Below are 26,506 nucleotides of genomic sequence, written 5' to 3'. Positions count from 1 at the left end.
TCCAGCTCTGGCCAGCCCAGGATTCCTTTTATTTGTGTTGTGGAGAACTGTTTGGTTTGGGGGAGGATTGGTTTGGCCTCCCACTTGAGTGGTGTTTGTTTTCCAGTACTCGTTTTTCAAAAGAAATTTGTATCCATTTCTTAAACAGCTTCTTTCAAGTGGCTTCAAAGTATATATAAATATAGCGGTTTTGTGGGTCCTGTGAAATCTCAGGTACAAAGTAGGATTTGTAATTACAGAGGATAGATTTGCTTTTAAAGCTGGCACCATGCCAGCTAATGCCAGCCTGTTTGAACCTAAAGTCCTCTGTGCCTTGAGTATCTGGGGAGTATAGTGGTTTAAATGCTGACAGAGAAATAAATTGCCTTGGGGGGGGGGAGGAGCAGGGCAGGGCAGGGTATGGCTAAAGTATAATTCATCTAGACTTCTGGGGTACCATTAAGTAAACTGCTGCTGCAGTACTTCCAATACATCCAGTGGGCATCCTTGTTGCCTGAAAAAAGCCCTATACCTCTTCCTTTGTGCCAAATTAACAACTTAGGAGTAATATATTCCAGTCAATGTGTGCTCGTGATGGCCGTGGGATGGGTGGGTGGAGTCCAGAAAGAAGACCTCTTTCTCCTCTATCCATTTTCTTTGAGGAATATTTTTTTGTTTTTCCATTTCCCTTGAATTCCCAAGCCACTAAAATTTCTTTCTTTTTCTTTTTTTTAAATAATAGCCTTTTATTTCCAAAACATATACAAAGATAGTTTTCAACATTCACCCTTGCAAAACCATGCGTTCCAAATTTTTCTCCCTCCCTCTCCTCTTTCCTTTCTTTTAGACAGCAGATAATCCAATATATGTTAAACATATACAATTCTATACCTATTTCCACAATTATCATGCTGTGCAAGAAAAATCAGATCAAAAAGGGGAAAGAATGAGAAAGAAAAACAAGCAAGCAAACAATAAAAAATACTGTTGTGATCCCCATTCAATGTGGTTGCAGATGGCTCTCTCCATCACAAGTCTTTTGGAATTGTTGACCTCGTATTTCTACTGTACACTTGTCTTTGCCTTAAAGCCAAAGACTTTTTGCAAATGGTGAGCCCGTTGGCTTGGCCATTCTCTCTCCTCATGTCCTTCTCAACTGCTTCAACTCTTTTTAACCAAATGGCTAGAAATAACTATGGACGACCCTCAGAGATCAGAAGTCACCCCTTGATCTTTACAGAGAAGGGAAATATACTTAGTGTCATAAGTATAGAGTTGTAAATGAACATTTTAGTTTTAGTTCCTTAGTAAAATCATAAGGTTATAAGATAAGACCTTGAAGGTCACCTACCCTAGTTTTCTTATTTTATACATGAAATATCTGGGTAAACAATGTTATTTGCCCAAGGCTACAAAAGTACCTCATGACAGAGATGGGATTCAAATGCAGTCTTTCAGGTTTCCGACCTTGTACTGGAAGGTCAGGTATGTTGGTTCATCAACTGGGAAATGTAGCATAGAAAAGCTCATGGTCTTGGAGTCAAGGTAGACCAGAACATTAATCCTTTCCTCAGTTTCTTACTCTGCTCAGTACCGATGATGATAAATTGCAAAACTGTTGGAACTCACAATTGACTTGAATATTTGAAGATAACATGAGATAATTTAAGGGCATTGAAGGTCTTGTACTTGTAATTATTGGCTATTTTTATTGTTATATGTCTGCATTTTTACTTTCCAATATAGTATTTGTCAACAGCTCAATATAGTTAACCATGGTCAATATTCCATATCACAGTCTGGAATGCTTTTGTTGTTCAGGTGTAGTGTAAGTACTCTGCGTCTTTCCTGACAATTTGATATTGAACCTCCCAAAGGTGCTGACATTGAGCCTGCCATAGACAAATGAATGAATAGAAGATAGATAGATAGGTGGATATTAGATGGATAGATGACTTTTCTTTGCTTGCCTGATCTTTGGATTTATGCAAAGAACTCTTATGTTGGTTCTTTGGAAAGGATTCTTTACCACAAGATCCAAATTGGTCTAGATTCCCTAGTGGGCCTAAGATCACTAATCTCACCACCTAGTGATGAATCGGCGTCGTTTTAATTGGATGAGATATTCGGGTTAGGAGCTTGGGAGATGCCTATGGCAGGTGTCCCTCAGTTCCTTCCCAGAGACTTGACTGCTCTACCTTTGTCCATCATCACTAGAACAGTCTCAGTGCCCAGAAGAATTTGCTTCTTTCTCATATACTGGATGCTAAATGTATTTCGCTTGTGCCATCGGCTTCCTGGGGGAGTGATCTTTCCTTGATGAGGAACTCCCAGCCAGACCTTTTCTATTTATTTTCTCTTCATCCCTTTGTCAGAGGCGGTGTGATTCAATGGAAAAATCATGGATCCCGAGTTGAGGGCTCAGTTTCCAATCTTGGCACCATTACATGCTGTCCCATAAGAACTTGCTTTCTCAAACTCTGCCTCACTTGTTCTGAATGTTACAAATGAATAAGCTCAGGCTTGACTGCAATATTTAAATTCGATATATCACACCAGAGGCTTGCACATTCTGTCCATTTCACCCAGAAAACTTATCAGCTCCTTGAACTATGAAACTATCCTTAGTCTGGCAATAAAATCAGTTAGGTAAGCAAGTGTACACTTCGTCAAGTGTAATTGTTTTTTATTAGGCACCTTATCTTGCTTATCCTGGAAGGGAAATTCTTTGGCTACTTTATGAATTAGTCTTCCTCACACATAGTGGTTTTGTGCATTTCTTTTTTTCTTTTTTCTTTTTTTAAAGAAATCTTTTGAATCTCTGACCATTGATGGGGAAAGAGGGCATAGTCTAAGTTATAGTCTGAGGGGACAGAAGGGAGGCCGTGGTTAGGTTAGACGTGGCTTGCCAAGATAGAGTTCTATGGAATATGAAAGCCAAAGATTAAGGAGGCAGGAATATGCACCCTGAGCAGATTTCCAAAGTCGAGGGATCAGCACATTATCTCTCCAGGGAAACAAACTATAAAAGGGGCCAAGAGGCAAGGTAATGAGGTGATGTCCTAGTCATGTTCTGTCTGTGCTAGCATGTTGCTTTATTGAGACAGCTGTGAGGCAGGGTTTGGTATTGGAGGGCCTGGCCTTGAGCCCCAGCTTTGCATCTCACTAACTTGGCAAAACTCACTAACTTGCTAGAGAGGCACTGTAGTCTGTGGGAAATTGTGCTGGGTTAGGTGTCATTAAGTTTTGGGTTCAGATTTTACCTGTGCCATTTCATTTTGCTTTTTTAGGCCTGAGTTTTCTCATTTATAAAATAAAGGAGTCGGCTTAGATCAAAGCTTCTTAAACAGTGGGTTGTGACCCCATGTGGGGTTGTGTAACTGAATGTGGGGGTCATGAAAAATCTGGCAACAATAAAAGTTGAAATATTCCACCAAGATTTAAGTCTTTCTGTAAAAGCAAACAAGCAGCAGATCTATCTCATTAGTGTGCAAATGAACTTTAGTCTTTAGTTATAAAATAATCTAGATATACCAAAGAATTCTATTAAAAGTAGTTTCTTTATGATTTATTATTAGCAAATGTTTGATTTGTATACTTATTTTATATGCCTATATTCTTGGGGTTGTGTGAAATTTCTCTGGCAAAAAGGGGTTGTGAGTGGGAAAAGTTTTAGAAGCTCTGATCTAGATGGCCCTTGAAGACCCTTCTAATTAGTTCTATAATAGCTAACATTTATGTAGCAGTTAACACGTGCTAGGTGCCGTGCTAAGCACTTTCCAAATATTATCTCATTTGATCCTCACAACAACTCTGGAAGGGAGGTGTTTTTATGATCTCCATTTGACAACTGAGGAAACTGAGGCAGAAAGAGGTGAAGTGCCTTGTCCAGGATCCCACATCTAGGAAGTGTCTGAGGCTGAGATTGAATTCTGGTCCTTCTGACTCCCATTGCTCTGTGTACAGTGATGCTCCCTTGCTGCCCTTAGTAATTTTTGATTTTGTGTGCGACTTGAATCTCACCTTCTCCAGAGTAAGGATGTTGGACTCCCTTTCACCCCTAAATCTCTTGATCTTTTGACCTTTGTTTCCCCCGGTCTCTGACACTGCCGATTCTCCAGTATTTTTGTGGTAGTTTTGCTGAGGCCCGATTATTTGTAGTGTTCAAAACCATCTTCTTGGTTTGTCCCATCTGTTCCCACTAATAGATCTAGAAACCTAATTGTCCCTTGAACAAATCATTTTTTTTTCTGCCCACCAGTAGAAGAAAGTATTCAGGTTTGAAATGTTTCAAGGAAATCAGATTACGATGACCCATTTCATTCATGCAGAGAGAAGGGGACAGTTTGCACAGCATGTTCTAATAGAGCTCAGGAGAGAGGGAAAAAAAAGCATCAAAGCGATACAAATGGGTATAGAATAGAAGCTGGGCTAGGCCAATATAGGAGTGGTCAGCCCTTTGAGAAACCTTAAAAGCTGGCTGCCACAAGTCTTCTCATACTGCTTTCTCCCTCTCCTGGAAGCAGAGAAACTTGAAATCCACTCTTGGCTTTTTTCCCAACTTCTGGGAAACTTTAGAAGCATTGCAGAGTCTGGTCCCAGTGGCTTGATAAGCTGGAGCCAGCTTTCTCTGGGCGATTTTCCTTGGAGCTGGTACACATAGAGCTGCTTTCTCCGGGCCAGCCTACAGATGGATATGCCTTTAACACCCGTGGCTGAGGTTTGTGTTCTTGGCTAGATTCCCCACTAGTTCCAGAGATAGGCGAGGCTTGCTGGGCTACTACTTCCTTTTATTTGCATGTGTATTTTTATCTGCTTCCTGGCTGCCGTTGAGTGTGCTTTACTGGATTGTCTGCCTGCCTAGTATTGCTCCTATCATTTTAAGAATGAAATAGGGCTTAGGGGTTATGGAAGTGACTCTCCCTCTTTTCTCTCTCCCCCTCTTCAGTTTTTAGTTTCTGCTTCACATTAGTTGTGCTCTACTGCTATTAGCTGTGACTATTATGCCATCTCTGAGAGCAAGAAGGGAAAAGGATGTTGGAAATTGTGTAGTGACTGCTGGGTGTGTGTGAAGCTGATGATTTCTCTGACCTTTGGAGAGGTTCTTTCAGCAAGTCTCCGCAGAACTCTCATAGCCAGGAATTAAAAAAAAATCTATTCCAGGTAGGCTATTTGAGTTCCTGAAAGCACACCCAGGATTCCTTTCTGGTGGCTATGCATTAAAACTGCTCTTTAAGAAAGCTGATTTTCATTTTTGAACTTAGGACTTGGGAAGGCTGAGAGTTAAAAGAGGTAGTTGAGGAGGATAGAGAAGAGAAGATAGGAACAGGAAAGGAAAATGGGGAGCAGTAGAAGGGAGAAAAGAGGAGAAAGAGGAGAGGAGAAGTGAAGAGAATAAAAGCAAGGAAAGGAAAGGAAAAAAAGAGGAGAAAAGAAAGGGAAGAAACTGAGAGGAGAAGGAAGGAAAGAAGATAAAGAGGAGACAGGGAAAGGAAGAAAAGGAGAGGCCAGAAGAGAAGAAAAATGGAAAGGAATGGGAAGGAATGGGGAGGGTAGAAGAAAGGAAGGGAAATAAAAGACGAGAGGAAAGGAGAGAATAATTAAGAAAAGAGGAGGAAAGAAAAGGAGAAGTGGAATGAAAGAAATAGAGGAAAAGAGAGAGCAGGGAAAAGGAAAGAATAAAAATGGAGAGGGAAAGAAAGAAATAGAGAAGGAAAAAGAAAAGAAAGGGTAGAGAAAGGAAAGAATAGAAAAAAAGAGTAGTTAAGGAAAATAGAGAAAAGAAAAGGAGAGGGAAAGAAATGGAGAAGGTAGAAGGAAGGGAGGAGAAAGAATAGAAAAAGGCTAGAGGAAAGGAAAGAATAGAAGAAAGAGTAGTTAAGGAAAATAGAGAAAAGGAAAAAAGGAGGAAAGAAAAGGATAAAGGGGCAAAAAGAAAAGAGGGAAAGAAAGAAATGAAGGGAATAGAAGAGAGGAAAGGAGAAAGGAAGGGAAAGAAAAGAAAGGGGGTAGAGGAAAGAATAGAAAAGGAGAGAGTAGTTAAGGAAAAAGAGAAAAGGAAAGAGGAGGAAAGAAGGAGAATGTCAAGAACAGGAAAATAAAAAGTCAGAGAAGGAAAGAAAAGATAAAAGAAAGGAGGAGAAAAGGGGAGGGTTGAAGAGGGGATAGGAAAGGGGTGAGAAGAAGAGAAAAGAGAAAAAGAAGACTGAAGAAAGGAGAGAAGAGAAAAAAAGAAAAATCAAAAAGAAGGGAAGGAGAAGAAATGAAAGGGAAGAAAAGAAAGGAAAATTGTTTACCTGCCATTAGTGAAACTTCTCAACACAGTTTAAGGAATGTAAGTCTTAAAAAAAAAAAAGGGGTCATGTCAGCAAATTCAAACAAGCAGAAGCCGAGGATTTGCTTCTTAATTATTAGGGTGGGAGCAGTGTAGTGACCTGAGTACTTACACATTAGAACCATATTGTTCATTTCGAAGCCCCAAGAGTCACTTGTGAAACCGTGTTTGGGTGACATCGCCTTCATTTCCCAGAGCAGCTTCCAGCTACTGGCCTACTGTTACCTGGTCTCTTTGCTAAGCCCTCATCTGCCTGTGATTTTCTGGTGGTATTTGGCAAATCTTTGAATTTGGGCTTGGGGAGCCCCAAATGTTCAGGTAAAAGGTGTGTTCCAGAGCCGATCACCGGAGCATTCACGGTGGCTCTGTCTCCTTTTACTTCCTCTGGTTTGTGGTCTTTGGGAAGAGAAGGCTGGAAAAACACATTAAGTACTTACGGAGCTAGAGTGAAAATAAATAAATTCAGAAAGGGCATATTGTGACTTCTTTTGTAGACAAGCCCCTAATTTCTGTATTGAGTTCCTTTACTTTTCACCCACAGCTAGGCCTGGCAGGGTGAGCTCCAGGGATTTGTAGCAGTAATGCACTGTTAATAATCCATAGCCTTAGAACTCTTAATATTAGTACCTCTCCCTTTGAGAGTAGAAACGATGTTTTATGTGTCAAATTTTATATTTTGCCTTGTTTGGAGCCTCTTAGGACTATTGCTTCTATCCATTCAGTTTGAGAATACTGCTTTTCCAGAAAGGCACCCTCCCCAAAAAGGTTTATTAAAATATTGCCAGGTCCCCAGAATTTTCCAAGGACTTTGGTTTGTTTGTTGGTGAGATGGCTACAAAATTTGCCTGAGGGATCCCTAGGAGAGTTCTGTGATGTAGAAAGTAATGGTGGGGTGGACCTGTTTGAGCCTTCTGGGAACATTTATTAAGCATCAGATATGTGCTGGATAAGCATCTATGGCAGGTATGGAGGGACAGAAGAGAGAAGACAAATAGAGTGATGAACGAATATGGTATATCTCTTGTATTTGGGCTGTAGTGGAGGTCACGATACAGATTAAGCCTATCCAGTGGCTCAGAGCCACCAAGTTCATAATCAAGTCTAGTGAACTGATTGGGAATTGATCTCCACAGATAGGCTCCAGAGTTGACAGAGGTTACCCAGTGTTTGGACTAGTGCATTGGAACCTCGGAAAAACAATTTTCAGTTCAGTTAGGCAAATCGATTAGAAGAAATGACGCGTCTGGTGAGGTTAGCCTGAAAACTGGCTGGGCACCACTGATTACGGGGGTAGTCTTGGAAGGTCGGGGGACCTTCAAAACCTGTCTGTGATTTTTAAATGAAGCTCCTGCATCTGTTATGGGAGTAAGCATTCTATCTCTTGCCTTCTTCTGTTCAGGCAGGGCCGCCTGATGGATCATCATAGCATCTGTAGTTGTTCAAGAAACATATAGGATATATGGATAGAATATAGGATAGTTTCCCTTTCTCTCCCTCTGTCTCTCTGTGTCTCTCTCATCTCTGTCTGTGTCTCACTTTTCTTTTCCTCCTTCCCTGCATTTCTCTCTCTGCCTCCTCCTTCCTCTTCCCCTTTTGTCTCTTCCTTCTTTTTTCTCTCTCCTTCTATCTCCCAACCCCTTCTTTGTCTCCTCACCCCTTTTGCCTAGGAAATATACGAGGACTTTGCATGTTTTTATTGTCATAAGGGAATATATTTTCTGTTACCTAGAATTCCCTAGAGGGTGATTTGAGTATAGGGAGACTAATTTATTCCTTATTACTTGACTTCGTTATAATTAGCAGCCTGTGGCTTGAAAGTGTGAGTTGAGAGTGTCAAAGGGGTTATTTCAGGAGGAGGAATAAGGGTGTTGTTGGCTATTTTCCTAGGCTTCTCGGGTTAGTGTAGTGGAAAGAGCTTTGGGCTTGGAGTCGGAAGACCAGGTTCTAGCCTTTATTCTGCCATCTACTGACTATGTTACCTTGGACAACTCATTTTATTTTTCTGAGTTCCAAACTTTTATTTATTTATTTATTTTTGCTGTTGTTGTTTGAATGGATGCCCATGAGTTTGTAGATATTGGAAGATGACTGATATCAATACTGATTCACCCCTGTTTTCCCCTACTTCAAGTCTTAGAAAGATGCTCCTTCCTCTCTCTGCTGGACAGAATGAAGTCTGGGAGCACTGGTGTTAACTTGTGATTACATCCCATCCTCCTCATGTGACCATGGGCAGGTTTCTCATTTGTGAAACAAGAAGGATGAAGTCACTTAGATCTAGGAACCAGTCAGACGGTTTTGGAAATAGATGTAAATTTGTCATATTGCAAATATAATTTTTCACTTGTACTTTTTCTTTGTTTAGTACTGAATGTTTATTGGTGGATAAAATGGAAGTGGTGTTGATAATTTAACACAAAGGCAGAAAGGTATAGTTGGGTTTGGAGCCAGAGGACTTGAGTTCAAATCCTACTTTCATTAACCTTCTCTCTGTATGACCTTCACTTTGGACCTCTGTTTCTTCATCTATAAGACAAGAGGATTGGCCTACTTGGCCCTTGAAGTGCCCTCCAGCTTGAGATCTATAATCCTATGATCTATGGAGTCCTTTGTGTCTTCTAGATTGATTTGGGGGAAAGTGGGAGACATTCAGGGTTAAGTGACTTGACCAGGGTCACACAAGCTAGCTTGAAGTTGGATTTGAATTCATGTCCTGACTCCAAGGCCAGGACTCTGTCCACTTTGGTGCCACCTAACTGTCCCCTAGATCTATTTTCTAAAGCAGGGGTTCAGAGGTTATGTGCCAACTTCTCAGAATCTTCTTTTTATTAAATGCAGAAAATAAAACCATAGGCTTACGAAGGAAATTAATTACATTCCAATATAGTTATCACGACCTTAAATAACACATGACCCGGAGGTTCAGAACTCCTGATCTCAAGCAAAATAATAGGGGCATTTGGATAATAACCTGTCTTTTAGGGTTCACAATTCTTAGAGGATGACAGGAAGCATACATTTCCATTCTGAATTGCTTTGTCCCATCTAAAGGAGAAAGCTGTCGAGCATTTACACTTGGAAGCCTTCTGTCTTGGCAAAGCCACCTGTATAATTGAAAACCGCACGACCTAGGACCATCACTTTAAACTTGACATTGGCAGCAACTGGGAAATGAGAGTGGGTTTTCATATTAATTCTCTCTTTCTCTGCTGCCATTTTGTACACCTACCAGACACTATGCTATAGCTATGACAGATTGTCCTGGATATTGGTATCTCATCAGTTTTGAAGGCTGGGAGAATGCCGGTCTAGTGGCACTGAAGTGAAAGTAGCCCAGAGAGAGAATACCTTTAGTTTCTCTTTAAAGCCCAGAGCTTAGCGCCAGAGAGCCCAGAAATTCCTTTTGTAGCCAGTTTCATTGTGGGCATTCCTTATTTCTGCCTTAAGACTCTGTTTTGTAATTTAAATTCGTTTCCCACTCCTGCCTCCCCACTCCCTAGTGCTCTAGTCTGTGGAAATGGAGGTCACTTAGGTCTTATGTAAAAGGGATGGTGAAAAAAGAAATCCCATGATTCCTTTTTCATCCTTTTCCCCTAAAGCTTTTGGTCTTAATAAGAAATACAGTACAATTGTATGTCATTCAAAGTATCAGTAAAATAACCAGTTAATTTTTGGTTCCGTTGATAGAACCAGTGTTTGTGGCAGGAACAAATCCATAATTTATCCCGTGAGCATTTATTAAGTGACCACCATGTGCCAGAGAATGGAGGAAAAGCCAGTGGCATCCAGCATTCCTGAAACGTCTCCCACTTAACTAACCTGACCTAGAGCAAACTCAGGATGAGGAAGGGCAGAAAGGAATAGGCATTTATATAGAACACTTAGTATGTGCCCAGGAGTTGTGTTAATTGCCCTTTACAATTATTATCTCATTTTTATTCATTCGTTTATCCATCCATCCACCTGTCCATCCACTCATTTATTTTTCTGCTTATGCATATACATCTATTTTTAAAAACACATTTCCTTATGAATCATGTTGGGAGAGAAAAATCGGAACAAAAGGAAGAAACCACGAGAGGAAAAAAAAGTTTACTGGGATTGCCTTGGATCACTGAACTGCTGAGAAGAACCAAGTCTGTCATAGTTGCATAATCTTGCACTTGCTGTATATGATGTTTTCGTGGTTCTGCTTGTTTTGCTCAGCATCAGTTCTTGTAAATCTTTCCAGGCCTTTCTCAAATCAGCTTGTTCATCATTTTTTATATTACAGTAATATTCCACTTACTTTCCTATGCCATAACTTATTCAGCCATTCCCCAAATGATGGGCATCTAGCCCTTTTGTAGATGAGAAGATTGAAGCCGACAGAGGTAAAGTGACTTGTTGAGGGCCACACGGCTAGAAAGTGATTGGATTGAACTCAGGTCTTCCTGACTCAGGGCTCAAGCCTCTGTGCTCTCTGTTGCCACGTAGCTACGCTATGATAGGGTAGGATGACATGGCCAGGTCTGACCCGGTCGCTTAGTCCCTGTGTGAGCTCGGGTAAGTCATTTCTCCTCAATTTCACCATCTGAGAGGGGAGATGACTTACCCTGAGCTCCGTGCTCTTGAGTCGGCCTCTGTTCTGCTTCCTCTTATAAAATGGGTAGATGACTTCTGAGTTCTTTACAGGTTCTGTAAAATCGGCGATTTTCCTCAGCAGATCGCTACAAGGGGGAAAATTCAACTCAGTGGGTTTGGAAAGTTTTGTATTCAGAGGACTGTACCTCACTTTGTAGGCCCTGCCTGGCCTGTTCCCTTCCAGGGTGCAGTCTATAGAAATGGCCTCACAACTGGCATACTAAAGAGCTTTTCTTGGGGTCGAGCCACGGGAGTGTGGCCACTTGTAGGTGAAACACTGAACAGTCATTTTTCTCTGAAATCAGATCTGTCCTGACTCAAGCTGCTCCATATAGACTTGACCTTTGCCTCAATTCAGAGCAGGGCACAGAAAGTTAAAGGTAATAATTTCAATGATTTCCTGTTGCCGAGAGAAGACCTTATCTGCCTAGGAAACAAACACATCTGGAAATGTCATGCATGCCGGGTCCTGCTGACATGCTAAGAAAGTGCCCCTGTCCTTGAAAAGTCTATCCTTAGATCAGGCAGTAGAAATGCCGTTCTCTCCATACCCCGCCTCCCTCTTCATCCCAGTTCCAAAAAAGACAAGAGTCCCTTTGGAAATTTGTTCTTAATTGGACACAGCAACTGGGAATCCTCCAACATTTCATTTTAGGATGGCAGACTCCTATACTTGGAGGGACATTCCAGGACCTTGCCTCTGGTCAGCTAATTGCCTAAGTCCCCCAGATCAGATAGAAGTTTGTTCTCCTCCAAGATCTCTGGATAGAGAGTCTATAATCACTGCTCATTCACATTCCACCAGGTTTGATTAACATCTAGTTAATGGGTTTCTCCATAGACCTGGAGATCTCCCGTCATAGAATCTTTCATATAATCAAGCCAAAAGTGCCTTTTCTTTTCCTTAAAGAAAGTTATATACGTGAGGCATACAACGGCAGCCTGTAATATACCCAGAGATAGGGGGAATATGAGTAAGTTTTTAGCCATAGATATTCCCATGTAAGATGCTAAGTTTTAGAAAGGGAAGAAATGATTAAAAAAATAAAAAGGCTGATATTTATTTCTTGTCTCTAAAAAGGAAGAAAAGCCTACATGACTACAAGAAAAGTTATTAAAAAACATTAACATTGGTATAATTAAAGGTTTTATACCGTATTATGCCTTGAAAAGATAATAGTGGAATTGTGGACATGAAGGCTTAGGGATAAAAATACTGGACATGGAGCTACTTGGGAATTTTGTAATGGGGAACTCCACCGTAGCATTTTGAGTCTTGTTTTCTCCTTCAATAAAATGGGCTAATTATCTTCCTCCTGCCAAGGTATAGGGCCATTACTGGGAGCTAGTAAGATTCTAGAGGTAAGGTTCTTTATCATAACATGTTATATAAATGTCAACTGTTATTTAAGACTTCATTAAAGTCACAGAGGAGAGAGGATTATGGGTGGAGGCATGAACCTGGAGCTAGGAAGACTGGCTCAAATCCAGCCTCAGACACATATTAGCTGTGTGAGCCTGGACAAATCACGGAATGTCTGTGTGTGCCTCGGATTCTCCAGCTGTAAAACGGGCATAATAATAGCACCTACCTGCTAGGAGGTAATTGGAGGATCAAATGAGAGAACATTTATAAAGCTCTTTGTAAATCTTAAAGTGCTATATGTTATAGTTGTTGTTTAGTCATTTTTTACTGGACTGGTTTGCCATTTCCTTCTCCAGTTCATTCTACAGATGAGGAAACAGAGGCAAACAGGGTATAGCGATTTGCTTAGAGTCACATAGCTAATATGTGTCTGAGACTGGATTTGAATTCAGATTTTCCTGATTCTAGGCCTGGTACTCTAGCCACTACAGCATCACCCAGCCACCTCTAAAGAACGATATAAATACCATAAAAAGCTAGATCAGTACTCTATTATTATTATTATTATTATTATTATTATTATTAATATAGCATCTTTGGTTTATATGAATACTAAGGTTAACACCATGCTAGTTTTACAGAATTTAGGGTTGGAAGGGGCCTTAGAGGCTATCTGGTAGGGGTGTCTCCCCTCCCTCCCCCCCCAGCAGGATTAAAAATCAGAGGTTGTGCGATTTGTTAAGACTCACACAATTAAATGATAAAGCTTAAATCCAGCTCCTCAAGTGCCAGGTTCCCTCCATTGCGCCAAACACTACTTGCTGTAAAACTTGAGGAAAATGGAACCTTATCCCAATTGATGAGGGGAGAGTTGAGCAAAGCCACAATGGAGATCAGTGTCTAACCTAAGAATAGACACTCCTCCAGTCCCCAGATGCCCCGGTCTGTGTTTTTTCCAGTTTATCTCAAGTTCTGTTACTAAATAATCAACAAGCCTGATTTAAAAACATGGCACAAAAATCAGAGAAAGGTGCTTTCAAAGAGAGATGAAACATAATAGACTGTGATTGATCCCCATGGGATTGCCTTTCTTCAAAGCCCACAAATTATAATGGTTTCTTTGGAGAAGCATCTGATAGCTCCATTAATAAGGATGGGATTATTCCTTCTTAGAGTAGTAGCTTCCTAGCTACGCAGTGCTCATAGGCTTGAAAATAATTGCTTCTTTTACTGTCCATCAGGGGTAAAGTTTGTGACAAGCTTTTCCTCAATGCTAATCAATATGAATAGTTTTCTGGTGGTGTTGAGCAGCTAGTCCTGGGCCACTACCGTTTCTGAAGAATTTAAATTGAGGATTCCCTAAAGGGTCATGGAGAGGTACTTGGTGGATGTGAGCGGGCAGGCTGAAATACAACTCAAGCAAGGAATGATCAAGAAGAAACAGTGTAAAGGATGTCATCCAGGAAATAGATGAGCAAAAATAGAAGATGGTCTGGTTATGTCACAAGAGCAAGGCATGATTGATGAATAGCTTGGGTACTCTACCGGTATCCTCTAGATAGAGATAGGGATAGAATGAGCCAGATAGCCTGAAAGAAGATAGAGTGAAAGAGAGACAGGTAGGCAGAGATTGAAAAAGAATGTTATGATAGAGAGACTGATTGATAGATAGACAAACAGATTGACTGTTGAAGATAGAAAAACAAACACGCAAGATGTCTCCGAGGAGCTTACATTAGAAGGAAAAAAGAAAATATGTAAAGTTAGAAACTGGGCCAGAAGAGGAGGAGGAGAGGAAGGAAGCTTCAGCTGGTCTGGCAGGTAGAGTCTGGAGAGAATTGAGATGATGGTGAGATGAAATGGTGGTACCAGGGAAGAAATCACTAATGGGGAGAAGACCCCAGCTCAGAGATTTAGGGGGAGGCAAGGGAGTTAGTTGATGAAGAGAATGATGGCAAGAGTGAGGAAGGCAGTGGGTAGCTAGGTGGTACAGTGGGTAGAGCCCCAACTCTGACGTCAGGAGGATCTGAATTTAAATCCAACCTCAGACACTAGCTGCGTGGCACTGGACAAGCCACTTGATCCTGGTCTCTCCCAAGTCTCCAAAAATTAAAAAAAAATTAGGAAGGTGTACGATCTATTAGGGGGAATTTCCTGCATGAACTTGTAGGAGGATTTAATTCAGGAGTCATCTAGGGCGAAAAGGCATACATGAATTACAGTTTTTGTCACACATTATCACTGAATTCGTGATAATCCTGGAATATGACCGTATTTTCTATATAATCTGCTTTCGAATTAAAGAGGATAGATACAGTTTGTTTTTTTTTTCCAAGGCTAAGTAGGAAACCTACTCTAAGAAGACATATGTGACAGGTCCTGTACTGAAATTGAACTCTTTTAAATTCTAATATGAAACCAGGATGTGCATTCAAGATGTGCTGGTCATTTAGTGAGAGGAATTGGTCATCTTGTCCACATGTTGTACATTTATCCTCTCAGTCTCCAGAGAACTTGAAGAAGGCTCCTGGTGCCTGGATCCCACTGGGTTGCACCTAGTAACACGTACGGGAGAGCAAAGACGAACATCACACTGGATGGTTAGGCATGGATAGGGTTGTGAGCTGTTTCTTTGGAAGGAGAGCATCCCTATCTGAGATCACAAATCTGTTGATGTGTTCATCTGTTTGCATCAGAAGTTGTTGTACCATTGATTTAGGATAAACTCTATTTGACATTCTTAAGTCAGTTGATGGAGATAGGAAAATGAATTATGAAAGGCTTATTACGTTTTTCTCTTCTGTTGCTTAGTGCGGAGGGGAAGAGCAGCGGGTTAGCACTCGAACTGTCTATGTTGGTCACCACCAAGCCCCGGAGACAGATGCATACGTCGAAGAGAAGTTTTGTGATAACCGGATTGTGTCCTCCAAGGTGAGTTGATTGAATTCATTTCTGAGACTTTTTTGTCTAGTGGGCCTGACCTTGTATTTATATTTCTTTCTGCTTTTGAGGAGAGGGGTTTGTTTCTGTTTATATGAAAGATATTAAGGAACAATTTATATAAAAGAAATTGTTCCTTAATATTCCAGAAATCTACAGAGACTTGGAAAATTCCACAACTATGCAGATTTTTCTTGGTGCCAAGGCTTTGTAATAATCTGACTGAAAAAGCTCAGTAGACTTAAATGAATTCTGCCCCTTTTCTCTGCTCCTTTTTTGATTCAGTTATAAGCACTCAGATGGAAGGTACATTTCTTTCCCTCTTCAATCTTATCACATTGTCATGTTTAAAGATGAAGGCCTATTTGGTATCCCCAATTATTGGCTCAGAGCCTCTATTGATAGTTATAAAGAAAAAAAGCTGCCCATGTCTCTTCTGCTGTCACTTAGACCTTAACCCTTGGCAATTTGACTTCTGATCTCTTTGCTCAATTGAAATTGCTTTCTTCAAAGTTACCAGTTAACTCTTAATTCCCCCATATGGCTTTTTTCTCAGTTCTTATTCTTCTCAACCATCTGCTGCAATTGACATTACTGACCACCCTCTCCAGAATTTTCCTGACATTTACTCTCTCCTTACCTGTGTGTTCTTTGCTGGCTCATTATTCACGTTATGTCTCCTAATTGTGGGTATACTGTTTTGGGTATACTTCTTTTTCTGCAGTCTCACTCTTGGCAACCTCATCAGATCTTATAGGTTTAGTTACCTTCTTTGTGGATAGCCTCTACATCCATCTATCCAGCTTGTATCTCTCTTGAGTTTCAGTCTTGTACCATTAATTGCCTACTGCTATTTCTCCCTGGATTTTCCAGAGGCAGCTCAAAATTCACCATTCAAAACAGAAGTCATCTTACTTTTCAAACACTCTCCCTTTTCAAACTTCCCCATTTCTATGGTAGGTACCACCATTCTCCCAGTTTCCCAGGTTCTCAACTAGGAACTTATTCCATACATCCTTATCTCACATTTTCAATCAGTTCGCAACATCTGCTACATTCAGCCTCTTCTCTCTGTTCACACAGCTACCACCTTAATTTAAGCACTTGTCATTGGTCACTTAAATGATTACAACAGTCCCTCCCCACTCTAGTGGACTCTCCACATTGTTCACAAAGCCTGATCTGACCAGGTGACTCTTATTTAGCTAACTGCAGTGACTTCCTGTTGCTTCTAAAACCCTTCACCATCTGGCTCCACTTTTCCTATATTCTATACCCTAATCAAACTTTATTCACATGACATTGCATCTCTCATCTCCCCTTTGCAGAGACTGAATCATGCCCTTAGAGGGCTTTTCTTGCGTATCTCTGCCTCATAGAATCTTCCCTCTTCCATGCTGCTTATGTACTCCCAACTTTTGGTGCCCTCTTCTCCCATGTTCTACCTTTTATTTAGTTAGATTTTATGTTTGAATTTATTCAATTTTATAGTATGTATTTTTATATATGTTTATCATCTCCTCTATTAAAAGTCCCTTGGGTGTAGAAATTGTTTCATTCTTTATACTTATAGGCCCAGAGCCTTACACAGTACTTGACACATAGTAGGTGCGTGATTTAACTATTTGTTGATGGATTGATTGGTTAATGTGGTAATTTATATAACGAAGAAGGCCTGAAATGACACTTTAAGATTTTATTAATAAATTGGGTGTAATAGGAGGGAATTTGCCAATTGATGAGACCATTGATCGACTGGAATTTGAGTTTTAACTCATCGTCATTTTCCAAAATATCCCTTACCTCTTCCCAATTCAACAAGCCATCTTTTGTAAAAAAGCTTCAAAACAAAAGAGAAAAATAAAAGCAGCTTGGCAAAATCAGTTTGTCAACGGTGTCTGAAAGTATATGTAGTATTCCACCCTCCAGTAGTCCTTCATCTCTTCAAAGAGGGTCGAAACTTGATTATAACCATATGACATTCTGTGTTTTTATTTCTTGTTGACATTGGTTGTAGCTATCGAAGTCTCTCGGAATTTTCCATTTCTTTTAGAGCAGTAATAATTAATTGCATTCATATAGTATGATTGGTTTAACCATTCCCTCAATTAACTGGCATCTACTTTGTTTCTAATTCCTTGCTATATAAAAAAAATGAATATTTTTGGTGTCTGTGGGACCTTTCTTTCTGTCTTTGATCTCTGTGGCACATTTGCCTACTGTTGGGATCTCTATGTCAAGGAGTATGAAAATTTTAGTTATTACTCCAAATTACTTTCCAGAGTGGTTGGATCACTTCACCGCTCCAACAGTATATGAATGAGCCTGTTTTCCCACAGCTCATCCAGTGTCTTGTTTGTGATCTTTGACAATCTGTTGAATATGAGGAAAATCTTCATTGGTTTACATCTTACTATTAATGATTTGGACCACTCTGTTATATGATTATTAATAGTGTACAAGTCTTTTAGGAACTGTTTGCTAATATCCTTTGACCACTTGACAAATAGCTCCTAGTCTTGTCTATATCAATTCCCTGTTTGTCCTTAGTGCCTGACCATTATCAGTGAAACTGGACGCAAAGATTTTTTTCCCCCACTGGACCGTTTTTGTAAATATCTAGTTGGCAAATGAGCATAGTTATCCAACTGGGTTAGAGAGAATTCTCTTAGCTCCACTTAAGCATCCCTTTTAGTGTGCTCCCTGGCATCCTCTTAAAATACTGCTCTCTGTCTTGCCTCTTCCATCCCTTATTTCACAGCATAGCTAGAGAGATGACAAGTGTTTCAGGACTAGGACCCTAAACATACAAGGTAGGTTTCGGATGTATCTTGCTGAGAATTGGGAGATAGAATACTGTGGTGAGAGATACTTTGTAATATTGCTTTTTGGAAAAGCACATTTTTTGGCATGACTTCACATGTATAATTGATATCATATTGCTTGCCTTTTCGAAGGATGGAGGCGGGATAAGAAGGGAGGGAGAGAATTGGAACTCACCATTTCAAAAAAAGAATGCTAATGATAAAAAGACATAAAATCGGAATTAAAGAAAGCAAATGTACATTTTAATGCCCTCTGATTTCTATAGCACATAGGGATTTATTTTGTAATCACTTAAGTAGCAGCATGATATGCCTGCTGAAGGACTGATTTTGGAGTGTGGAATACCGGGTTGCAATCCTGCCTGAGGCCTACTAACTGTGTGAGCTGGGGCAGATCGCTTAACCTCTCAGTGTCCCAGGCAACCCTCTAAGATCAATTGACAATCTGCATCAGTGGACAGAGATTCCTTGCTGGGAATTTCCTATGGTGATGAAATCCTGGGTCCAGATTTTTTTTTAAGTGGCTTGTGTTGCAGCAAAGGCCTGAAGAAGACTGGGGCAGAGGCATTTTGTGTTTGGTTACCACTAGCTCTGTTCTCTGATTGCAGAGGCCTCCTCGTGGTGAGGAAATGACATGTTGGACAGTTTGAAAGATTCTTTAGGGATTCTGGATGAGAGGCACTGTGGTGTAGTGTGGAAAGCTTCAGGAAGAGCTGGGTTCAAATCCTACCTGAGGCACTTACTGTGTCACTTCAACTCCCTGGATCTCGCTTTCTTCATCTATAAAATGGAGGAATTGGACAAATGGCTCTAAATCTAAATCCGCTCTAAATCTAGAATTAATTCCTTGGCCATAATGAAATGATCAAATAATGTAACAGGTACTTTGCGAACTTTGAAGCTATATAAAAACCGCTATTATTATTCTCGTTATCATGATCAATGACAATAAAAACAACTATAAAATATTAAAAGAATGGCTCCTACTCCTTACACTGATAGCATGGGGAGCTAAGAATTACAGGTTTTCCAACATTTATAAATATGTGCAGTCTTGGCCTCCTGACCAGTAAATTGATCTACCCACAAAGAAATTAAACTACATCCATATTGACATTCTCAGCATAAATGTGACCAGAGGAATGAATAAATTGTTAGATCTGATGTCGTCAGTCATTTAAAGGCTACTAGAACTGACATTTCTTGAGACATTTGGTCAACTGGCACTGCCAAGTTAATGTTGAATGTAAGCCAGCTGAGCACCATGGACAGAAGTGTAGCAGATGCGCTGATATCTGTGGCAGAGGTTGGGAAATTAAAGAAATTCTCTACAGAAGTTGACAAGGCCCTCCAAGTAAAGCCATCATTTTCACTGATACGAGATGGCTTCAGTAAATACTGGCGAGTTTGCCCTACTAAGTCTTCCCTTATATCAGGGCTTTTTCTACTTGCAATCCCTTTTTGCCTGAGAAATTAATCAGAAGGATCAGTTACTGCAGTAGTGTTTGTGGAGCAGTTCTTATGTCACATCTATTAACTTCCCTTCTTTCATTTTCATCTAAATATGCTCTCAAATTAAACTGGGCCCAACTATAAACTTGATCTCTTTACTCTTGCTTTTTGCTGAATTCTACAGCTGCTCATTCTGTCACCTTCCTTCATGTTGTTTTACAAATACTCTCAGTAGTGTCAATCTGAGCGTGCACTCCCAGAGTGCAGCCTGAACCAGATTAAAATGTTGCTGGAAAAGATTTAACAAAATAAAATCAAAATACAGTAAAAGATAGATAAGGTTATATATTTTATATTTTATTTTTATAATAGCTTTTTATTTTTCAGAATACATGCAAAGATAGTTTTCAACATTCACCCCTGCAAACCCGTGTGTTTCAGGTTTTTCTCCCTTCCTTCCTCCCATTCCTCTCCCGTAGAGAGCAAGCAATCCAATATAGGTTAAACGTGTGCAATTCTTCTAACATATTTCCACTTTTATCACGCTGCATAAGAAAAATCACATCAAAAAGGGAAATGAGAAAGAAAATGAGAAAAAACAAGCAAAAACAAAAAAGTGAAAATACCATGTTGTGATCCACATTTAGTCCCTATAGTCCTCCCTCTGGATACAGATGACTTTCTCCAGTAAGATTATATTTTAAAATTTGTCTATCTCCAGTCCATATATACTGATTAGCAGCCCCTGCTTCTATTTGAGATTGATAGCACTACTCTAAACCAAGGATTCTTAAATTTTTTTTATTTGTGACCTCTTTTCTCCCAAGAAATTTTTATCCAAACCTGTGTTTATAGATATATAAAATAGGTATACTAGTCAAACATTTTCTGATAATGAATCATAATTTTGTGACCTTCCACATTCAGTGACCCCATAGTGGGTTAAGATCCACAGTTTAAGAAGTTTTGTCCTTTATAAAGAAAAGGTAAGCAAAATTGCCCAACAAAGTGATTGTGTCTGAGTATGTGCTTCATTCCACATCCATTGTCGTCCAGCTTTCTACAGGAGTGAACCATGTGTTTTATCATCCGGTCTCTGGAACCAGGATTGGTCATTGAATTTTGCACCTGGCTTCAGCTGCCTTCCGGTGTTGTTTATTGGACATTATTGTATAATGATGAAGCACACTGCCCACTTCCTTACAGTTGTGATACACCCAAGGCACAGAATGAGACATAAGATTTCTGGCTAGAGTTGATACAGGAATTAATTTTTTTTTTAGCTTGATTTTTATCTGATCAAGAATCTTTTTTTTTTTTATTGGAAAGTGGGAAGTGGGAGAGAGAAAAAATACATTTTTGTTCATTGAAAGCAACTTAAAAATGTTTTACATTTATTATAGTCATTGTGTAAATTATTCTTCTTGCTCTGTTCTGTATCCATTTTTAAAAGCCTTTTCATGTTTCAGTATTTTCCTCAAGAAGAGCATACTGAGTAATATCAGAAGGAATTAAATTAACCATATCTCATTAGACAGAAAAAAAAACTGGTTACTGATACAGAGAATCATTTCCAAAGCAGCTGTCTCTGTGTAGTCAGACCATCAACTATTGAGAGCAAAGGTCAAGATCAATACTAAATTAGAAGAAAGGTTAAAGATGAAAAGATACTGTTGGCAAAAGATACTGTGGCAATTAGAACACTCCAAACACTCATTTTAAACTAGCTACTGACTTTGAGAAATGGAAATTGATAAAAAGCAAAGATGTTGACTATGGTCAACTATCTCATAAAGAAATTTAAGCAATCTAAAATAGTTACCAGATGACCCTAGAGGCTTTCTTGGACAACAGATACCCAATCTCCTTGTCAAGAAGAGAAAAATGGAAGCTGAGAATACAGTGGTTTAGAACACCGCTTCTTTTTTTATATTTTGATAATAGCTTTTTATTTTCAAAATACATCCAAAGATAGTTTTCAGCATTTGCCCTTGCAAAATCTTGTGTTCCAATTTTTTCTCACCTCCCTCCACCCCTGCCAAGATATAGCAAATAATCCAATATAGGTTAAGCATATGCAGTTTTGCAAATACTCTTATTAAAAAGAGAGCTAACTGTCCATTAATCCTTTGAGAAGCAAGTAAAGTATAAAACACTGAATGTTTCCTTTCAGAGATGTTTGCTAGTATCACGGTGATATAGTGTGGCATCGTAGATAGAATGTCAAATTTACAGAATAGAAGACCTCTGTTCATATCCCTCTGCAGAGCACACACTAATTGTGTGCTCAGTCTGGACAAGTCATTTGATCTGAGGCTATTTTTTAAATCTTTAAAATGGAAGTAATTTAGTACCTACATTCCAGAGATGTTTTAAAGATCAAATAGGGCAGTTTGGGTAAAGCGTGTTGTCAGCCATCCACTCCAAATATCAGCTGTTAATATCATGTCCCCACCAGGTCCAAATGGAAGAATACTGAGGTTTTCCACATGTTCTTGCTTGTGGCTAATGTCGGACACTGGAACACTTCCAGGGCTGCTCAAAGGCAGCAAAAAGCCATATTATGACAAACCAGTTGGCGGGCCATCCTATTGAATTAGGTCATTAGTACCGCCATCTTGGACAGGCAGTGCAGATGGAAAATGAGCTGGATACAGAGGGAGGAGGACAGAAAAGAATGGCTTGGATATTATCCGTGCACTTGGCTCCAAGTTACTCTCTTTTGCCAAAGCATGAGTCAACATTGGTATTTTCCCATTATTTTTAATAGTTATAAGTCATGGGGGAAAAAAGTGACTTTCCTAAAATGCAAGTCTAACAGTGTGCCCTCTCTCCTCCTCCTCCCCCAGGCCCTGGGCTCCTTCTTGCCTCTAGATAATCTTCTAATGGGAATTTAATAATTTGATCCCTTCCTACGTTTCCAGTCTTCTTACAACATTCTTCCCCTAAGACAGCAAGTAGTCCGATATAAGTGAAACATGTTCAGTTCTTCTAAACATGTATTTCCACATTTGTCATGCTGTACAAGAAAAGTCAGATCAAAAAGAAAAAAAAAGAGAGAGAAAAACCAAGCAAGCAAACAATAACAAAAAAGGTGAAAATACTATATTGTGATCCACATTCATTCCCCATAATCCCCTCTCTGAGTGCACATGGCTCTCTCCACCACAAGTCTATTGAACTTGGCTCAAATTGTTGAAAAAGGAGCACAAACATTTTAAGAACAATAAAAAAATGCACAGTGGGCATAACCTGAAGAGAAAATCTAGTGATTACTTTGGAATGAGAAGTGCCACCGAAGATATATCATGATAGTTGTTCTTGACCAGTCAAAGGAGTTGACCGGTCATGGACAAAAAAGGAGAGATAACAGACTGATAGCCAAGCACCACATTGATATCTGTGAAGTACTAAAAGACTAAGAGAAAGGATGCTGGGTGTTGGAGGGATGAATGAGGTTAGGAGTTGGATAGATGAGAAAAAATACAGAAAGATGTCATACCTGTTCTGAAAGTGACTAACACTCTGATCATTTTTTGGGGGGGGGCCTATGCTGAACGGTTTTGTCGGGAGGGATTAAGTCCTTATTTGAATGTTTTTTCTGATAGTTAACTGTATAGTAAACCAAACATGCAATCCCCCAGAGACTTCTGATTGATGGCAGAATCCTCACTGCACTTAAGGCTCTTGCTGCTGTTTCCTCCTGTGCCACCCCCTTTTTTGGATGGTAGTATGGTGAAACTTGAGATGTTTAGGGTTTTTATGTGTAAAATAGCCAGGTTCTACATGATTGTGAACCTAAGGTAGTGATGATATTCATTTGATTATTGTCTAGTTTGTTTTCACCTTCTAAACTGATGATAGGACACAGGGTTATTCTTTTTCTCAGTATTTTGGAATAAGTCAGAATTGCTTCGTAACATCAGTTTTATTGGTAAGTGAAAGTAGATACGAGGAAGTGGTTTCTTTGGTGGTTGCCTTCTGTGTGAGTATGTGTATGTGTGTATGTGTTTGTATTTTTGATGATTACTACTTTATGGTATAGTTTGAGTTCATTCCTCTTTTTTTTTCCTTATTTTCCTTTTTTTCTTTCAAATGAATTGTATTATTTCTAGCTATATAAACTCATCAGTGGTTTGATGTAACACTAAAATGTAAATTAATTTAGGTAAATATTGTCATTTTTATTATACTGATGCAATCCAACCCTGAGCAGTGATTATCTTACCAATTATTTAGCTTCTTTATTTGCAATTGCATTTGTATAAATCTCTAATGTTCCTTGATAGACTGACTCCCAGATTTTTTTTGTATTTTATATTATTTTAAATGGGGTTTCCCTTTCTGTTGTGGGATAGGGTTGAATAAGAGGATATATTCTCGATAGAGTTCTGAGCTTGGAGCCTGACCACTTCCCAGTAATGATGCAGCAAACCATACGTGATTCTTTTGTCCTCTCTGCTGCCTCATGACAGAAGGACCACCCAGAACTGGCTGCATCCAAGCCCTTTCATTGTTGGGTCATGTATTTACTTGAAATGGCCAGAGTACAAACTTGTTATTCTATGAGGTGAACTCTAATCCAACACCCACTGCACTCTTTTACTGTCAGATATGTTATTTCAGCAAAGAAATTGGGGTGCAGTTAGCCCATTTGTCCATTTCCCCAGTAATGAAAACTTCTCAAGGAAACTGCATCAGGGAAAACTGAATAACAGCTTCCTGCTTATTCTTTTCATTCAACTCTTTAGCTTCATGTAATTCAAGGACTTTTTTTGTGGAGGTTGATAGAAGGGTTACCCTTTCTGTAGCTTAGTAGCCTGGTGGTTTTCTCTACATGGCAGCTAGAGAATGGACTCCACTAGGCAAACTGAGCTTGGGCATCGGGACACCTGTCTCAATCTTCTAAGCATAGGTGATGAAACAGTGCTTCTGAGATAGACATGTCTGAAATTTAAAAAAAAATGTTAGATGACTATGGTCTTCTTGGAGAAGGTAACCGTGGACAAAAGGGAGGAGTCTCAAGCGTCATCTGGCTTGTCATTAGACACCTACTTTGAAGGAAACCTTGTAGAACTTGATTTTGTGGATTTATTTTGGGGACATTTATGCAGGCATTTACAACTTATATTTTTCTTTCTTTTTTTTTAAAGAAAGAACATTAATAAATTCTGCCAATTAAAAAGCAATCCTATTATCTAAAACATGTAGTTTGGGATGAAAAACTGAAGGAAGTTCTGCGTTTTAGACAGTGATGTGTTTAATTACTTAACTACTTAAACTTCAGGTAAACTTAAAATGCAAAATAACCTGCATCATTACTATTTTCTAGATTACTTTTTCTAGATACTCAAACAATAATGTAGATGCTTATACTGAAAATGTATCAGCTGGCTCTCTTGAGCCCTTGAATTTAAGATAAACCCAGCAGGGCTTGGTTATGGAGGCACAAGAGTTGGCGTTGTGACACCTGCTACCTACTCCTACCTCTGCACTTACCATGTGACTTTCTAGCTTTTTGAGTCTTAAGCTAAGCCTCTGTAAAATGGGAATAGTATGAAGTATGATGTATAGTATGATGAAAGTAAAATAAAAGAGAAGCAACTTCCAAATCAGAAAGAAAGATCTCAGTTGGAGTCCCATCTCAGTTACCTAATGCTCCTAGTTTTGGGCAAATCAATGTCTCGGTGCTCTGTGGTTCTCAAGCAGATGCTGATGTCCACTGGAAGAGAAGTTTCCTCACTGAGAGTTTTCTATGTCAGTTAAATCACAAGTCTGCACCTAAAAAAAGAGAACTCAAAAGAAAAAAAAAAGAATGAGAAAAGTTTTTTTTAAGCATGTGTTTCTTTATATAGATCAGGAGTCCTTAACCTCTTTTGGTGTGTTCTGGGCCCGTTTGGGAGTGTGTGGATGTTAACAAAAAGCCCAAATCTTCACATCTACATCTCAGAATCCAAATCTTCCTTCATAGTTCAGCTCAAGCATCACCTTCCCTGAACAGAAAGCCTTTCCTGATCTCCTTAGCCATTGGTGCTTGCTTATTTTCCAATTATCTTTGCACTTATTTGTAAAAATGTTGGACCCCCTTGGTAGAGTGTAAGCTTCTTGGGGGAAGAGAGAGGCTTCCATTTAATCTGTCTATTCCCAGCACCTGACAAGTACCAGGAACCTTAAATATTTACTGAAGTGGATTGTATGCACTGTAGGAACTCAATCAGTTAATACTGAAAGAAAGAATGAAACCCTCTCTGTCTACCAATGGAGACAACGCATACATAAAGAAGTGTATGGAGAATAAATACAAATAAATAATGATAGTTCGGGAGAACACAGGTCTTCATAGAGAAAAGTATTGCTTGAGCTATTGAATGAATCAATGAATGAATACATTTCTCTAGTACTTCCAAGTGTATCCAGTCTCTTTCACATCTATTATATGTAATAGTGTGGAAGAGGGCCATCTTTCTCTTACAGAATCCCCAAGTAAATTGGGAGTCCACTGGTAGAGCTGAGCGTAGGGGCCCATTCAGTATAGATGAGCAGTTTTCATACCCCAAGCTGCCAATTCCATGAACTGGCTGCCCTTTCTCTCCCATTGATTGCCCTGTTTCTCTTTGTTTTTTGGGGGGGTTTTGTGTGTGTTTTTTTGTTTTGTGTTTGGTTCGGAGCCACTAATTAAAGCAATAGATATTTTAAATAAAGCAGACTCTGTTCTTTACCTTCTGACTTAATGGAAAGCATTGATTTCTTTTCCTCTACTTCATTCAGCAACTAAAAAAAAATTGGGATCCTTTTTGTTTATTCACAAATACCATCAGTGATGTCACTGTAACTCTGGGAATAGGGCTTGTTAAAGCAGGGAACACTGAAGGATAAACACTTTGACCTACTTTTAAAATTTTTATTTGCTTATAAAATCCTTGGTTTTTTTTTTCCTCTCCCCTGGAACACAAATAGTTTCCTTAGAAAAACTTGTCTTCAGCAGCC

The 26,506-nt window shown here is 39.4% G+C and overlaps 1 protein-coding gene across 5 annotated transcripts in view; it reads left to right on the top strand.

Annotated features, from left to right (window-relative positions):
* ATP11C (ATPase phospholipid transporting 11C) overlaps positions 1-26,506 on the top strand; it is a 193,266-nt gene that overhangs the window by 56,135 nt on the left and 110,625 nt on the right. For all 5 annotated transcript variants that reach the window (XM_031944856.1, XM_031944855.1, XM_031944854.1 and 2 more), the window contains exon 2: positions 15,114-15,233. In XM_031944856.1, the coding sequence (XP_031800716.1) occupies positions 15,114-15,233 (120 nt within the window). The remainder of the gene's footprint in view (positions 1-15,113; positions 15,234-26,506) is intronic.

This window comes from Sarcophilus harrisii, chromosome X, assembly GCF_902635505.1.
Source record: "Sarcophilus harrisii chromosome X, mSarHar1.11, whole genome shotgun sequence".
In the NCBI taxonomy this organism is placed as follows: Eukaryota; Metazoa; Chordata; class Mammalia; order Dasyuromorphia; family Dasyuridae; genus Sarcophilus; species Sarcophilus harrisii.
Note: the sequence above shows the minus strand (reverse complement) of the source record. Positions and strands in the feature narration are given on the sequence as shown.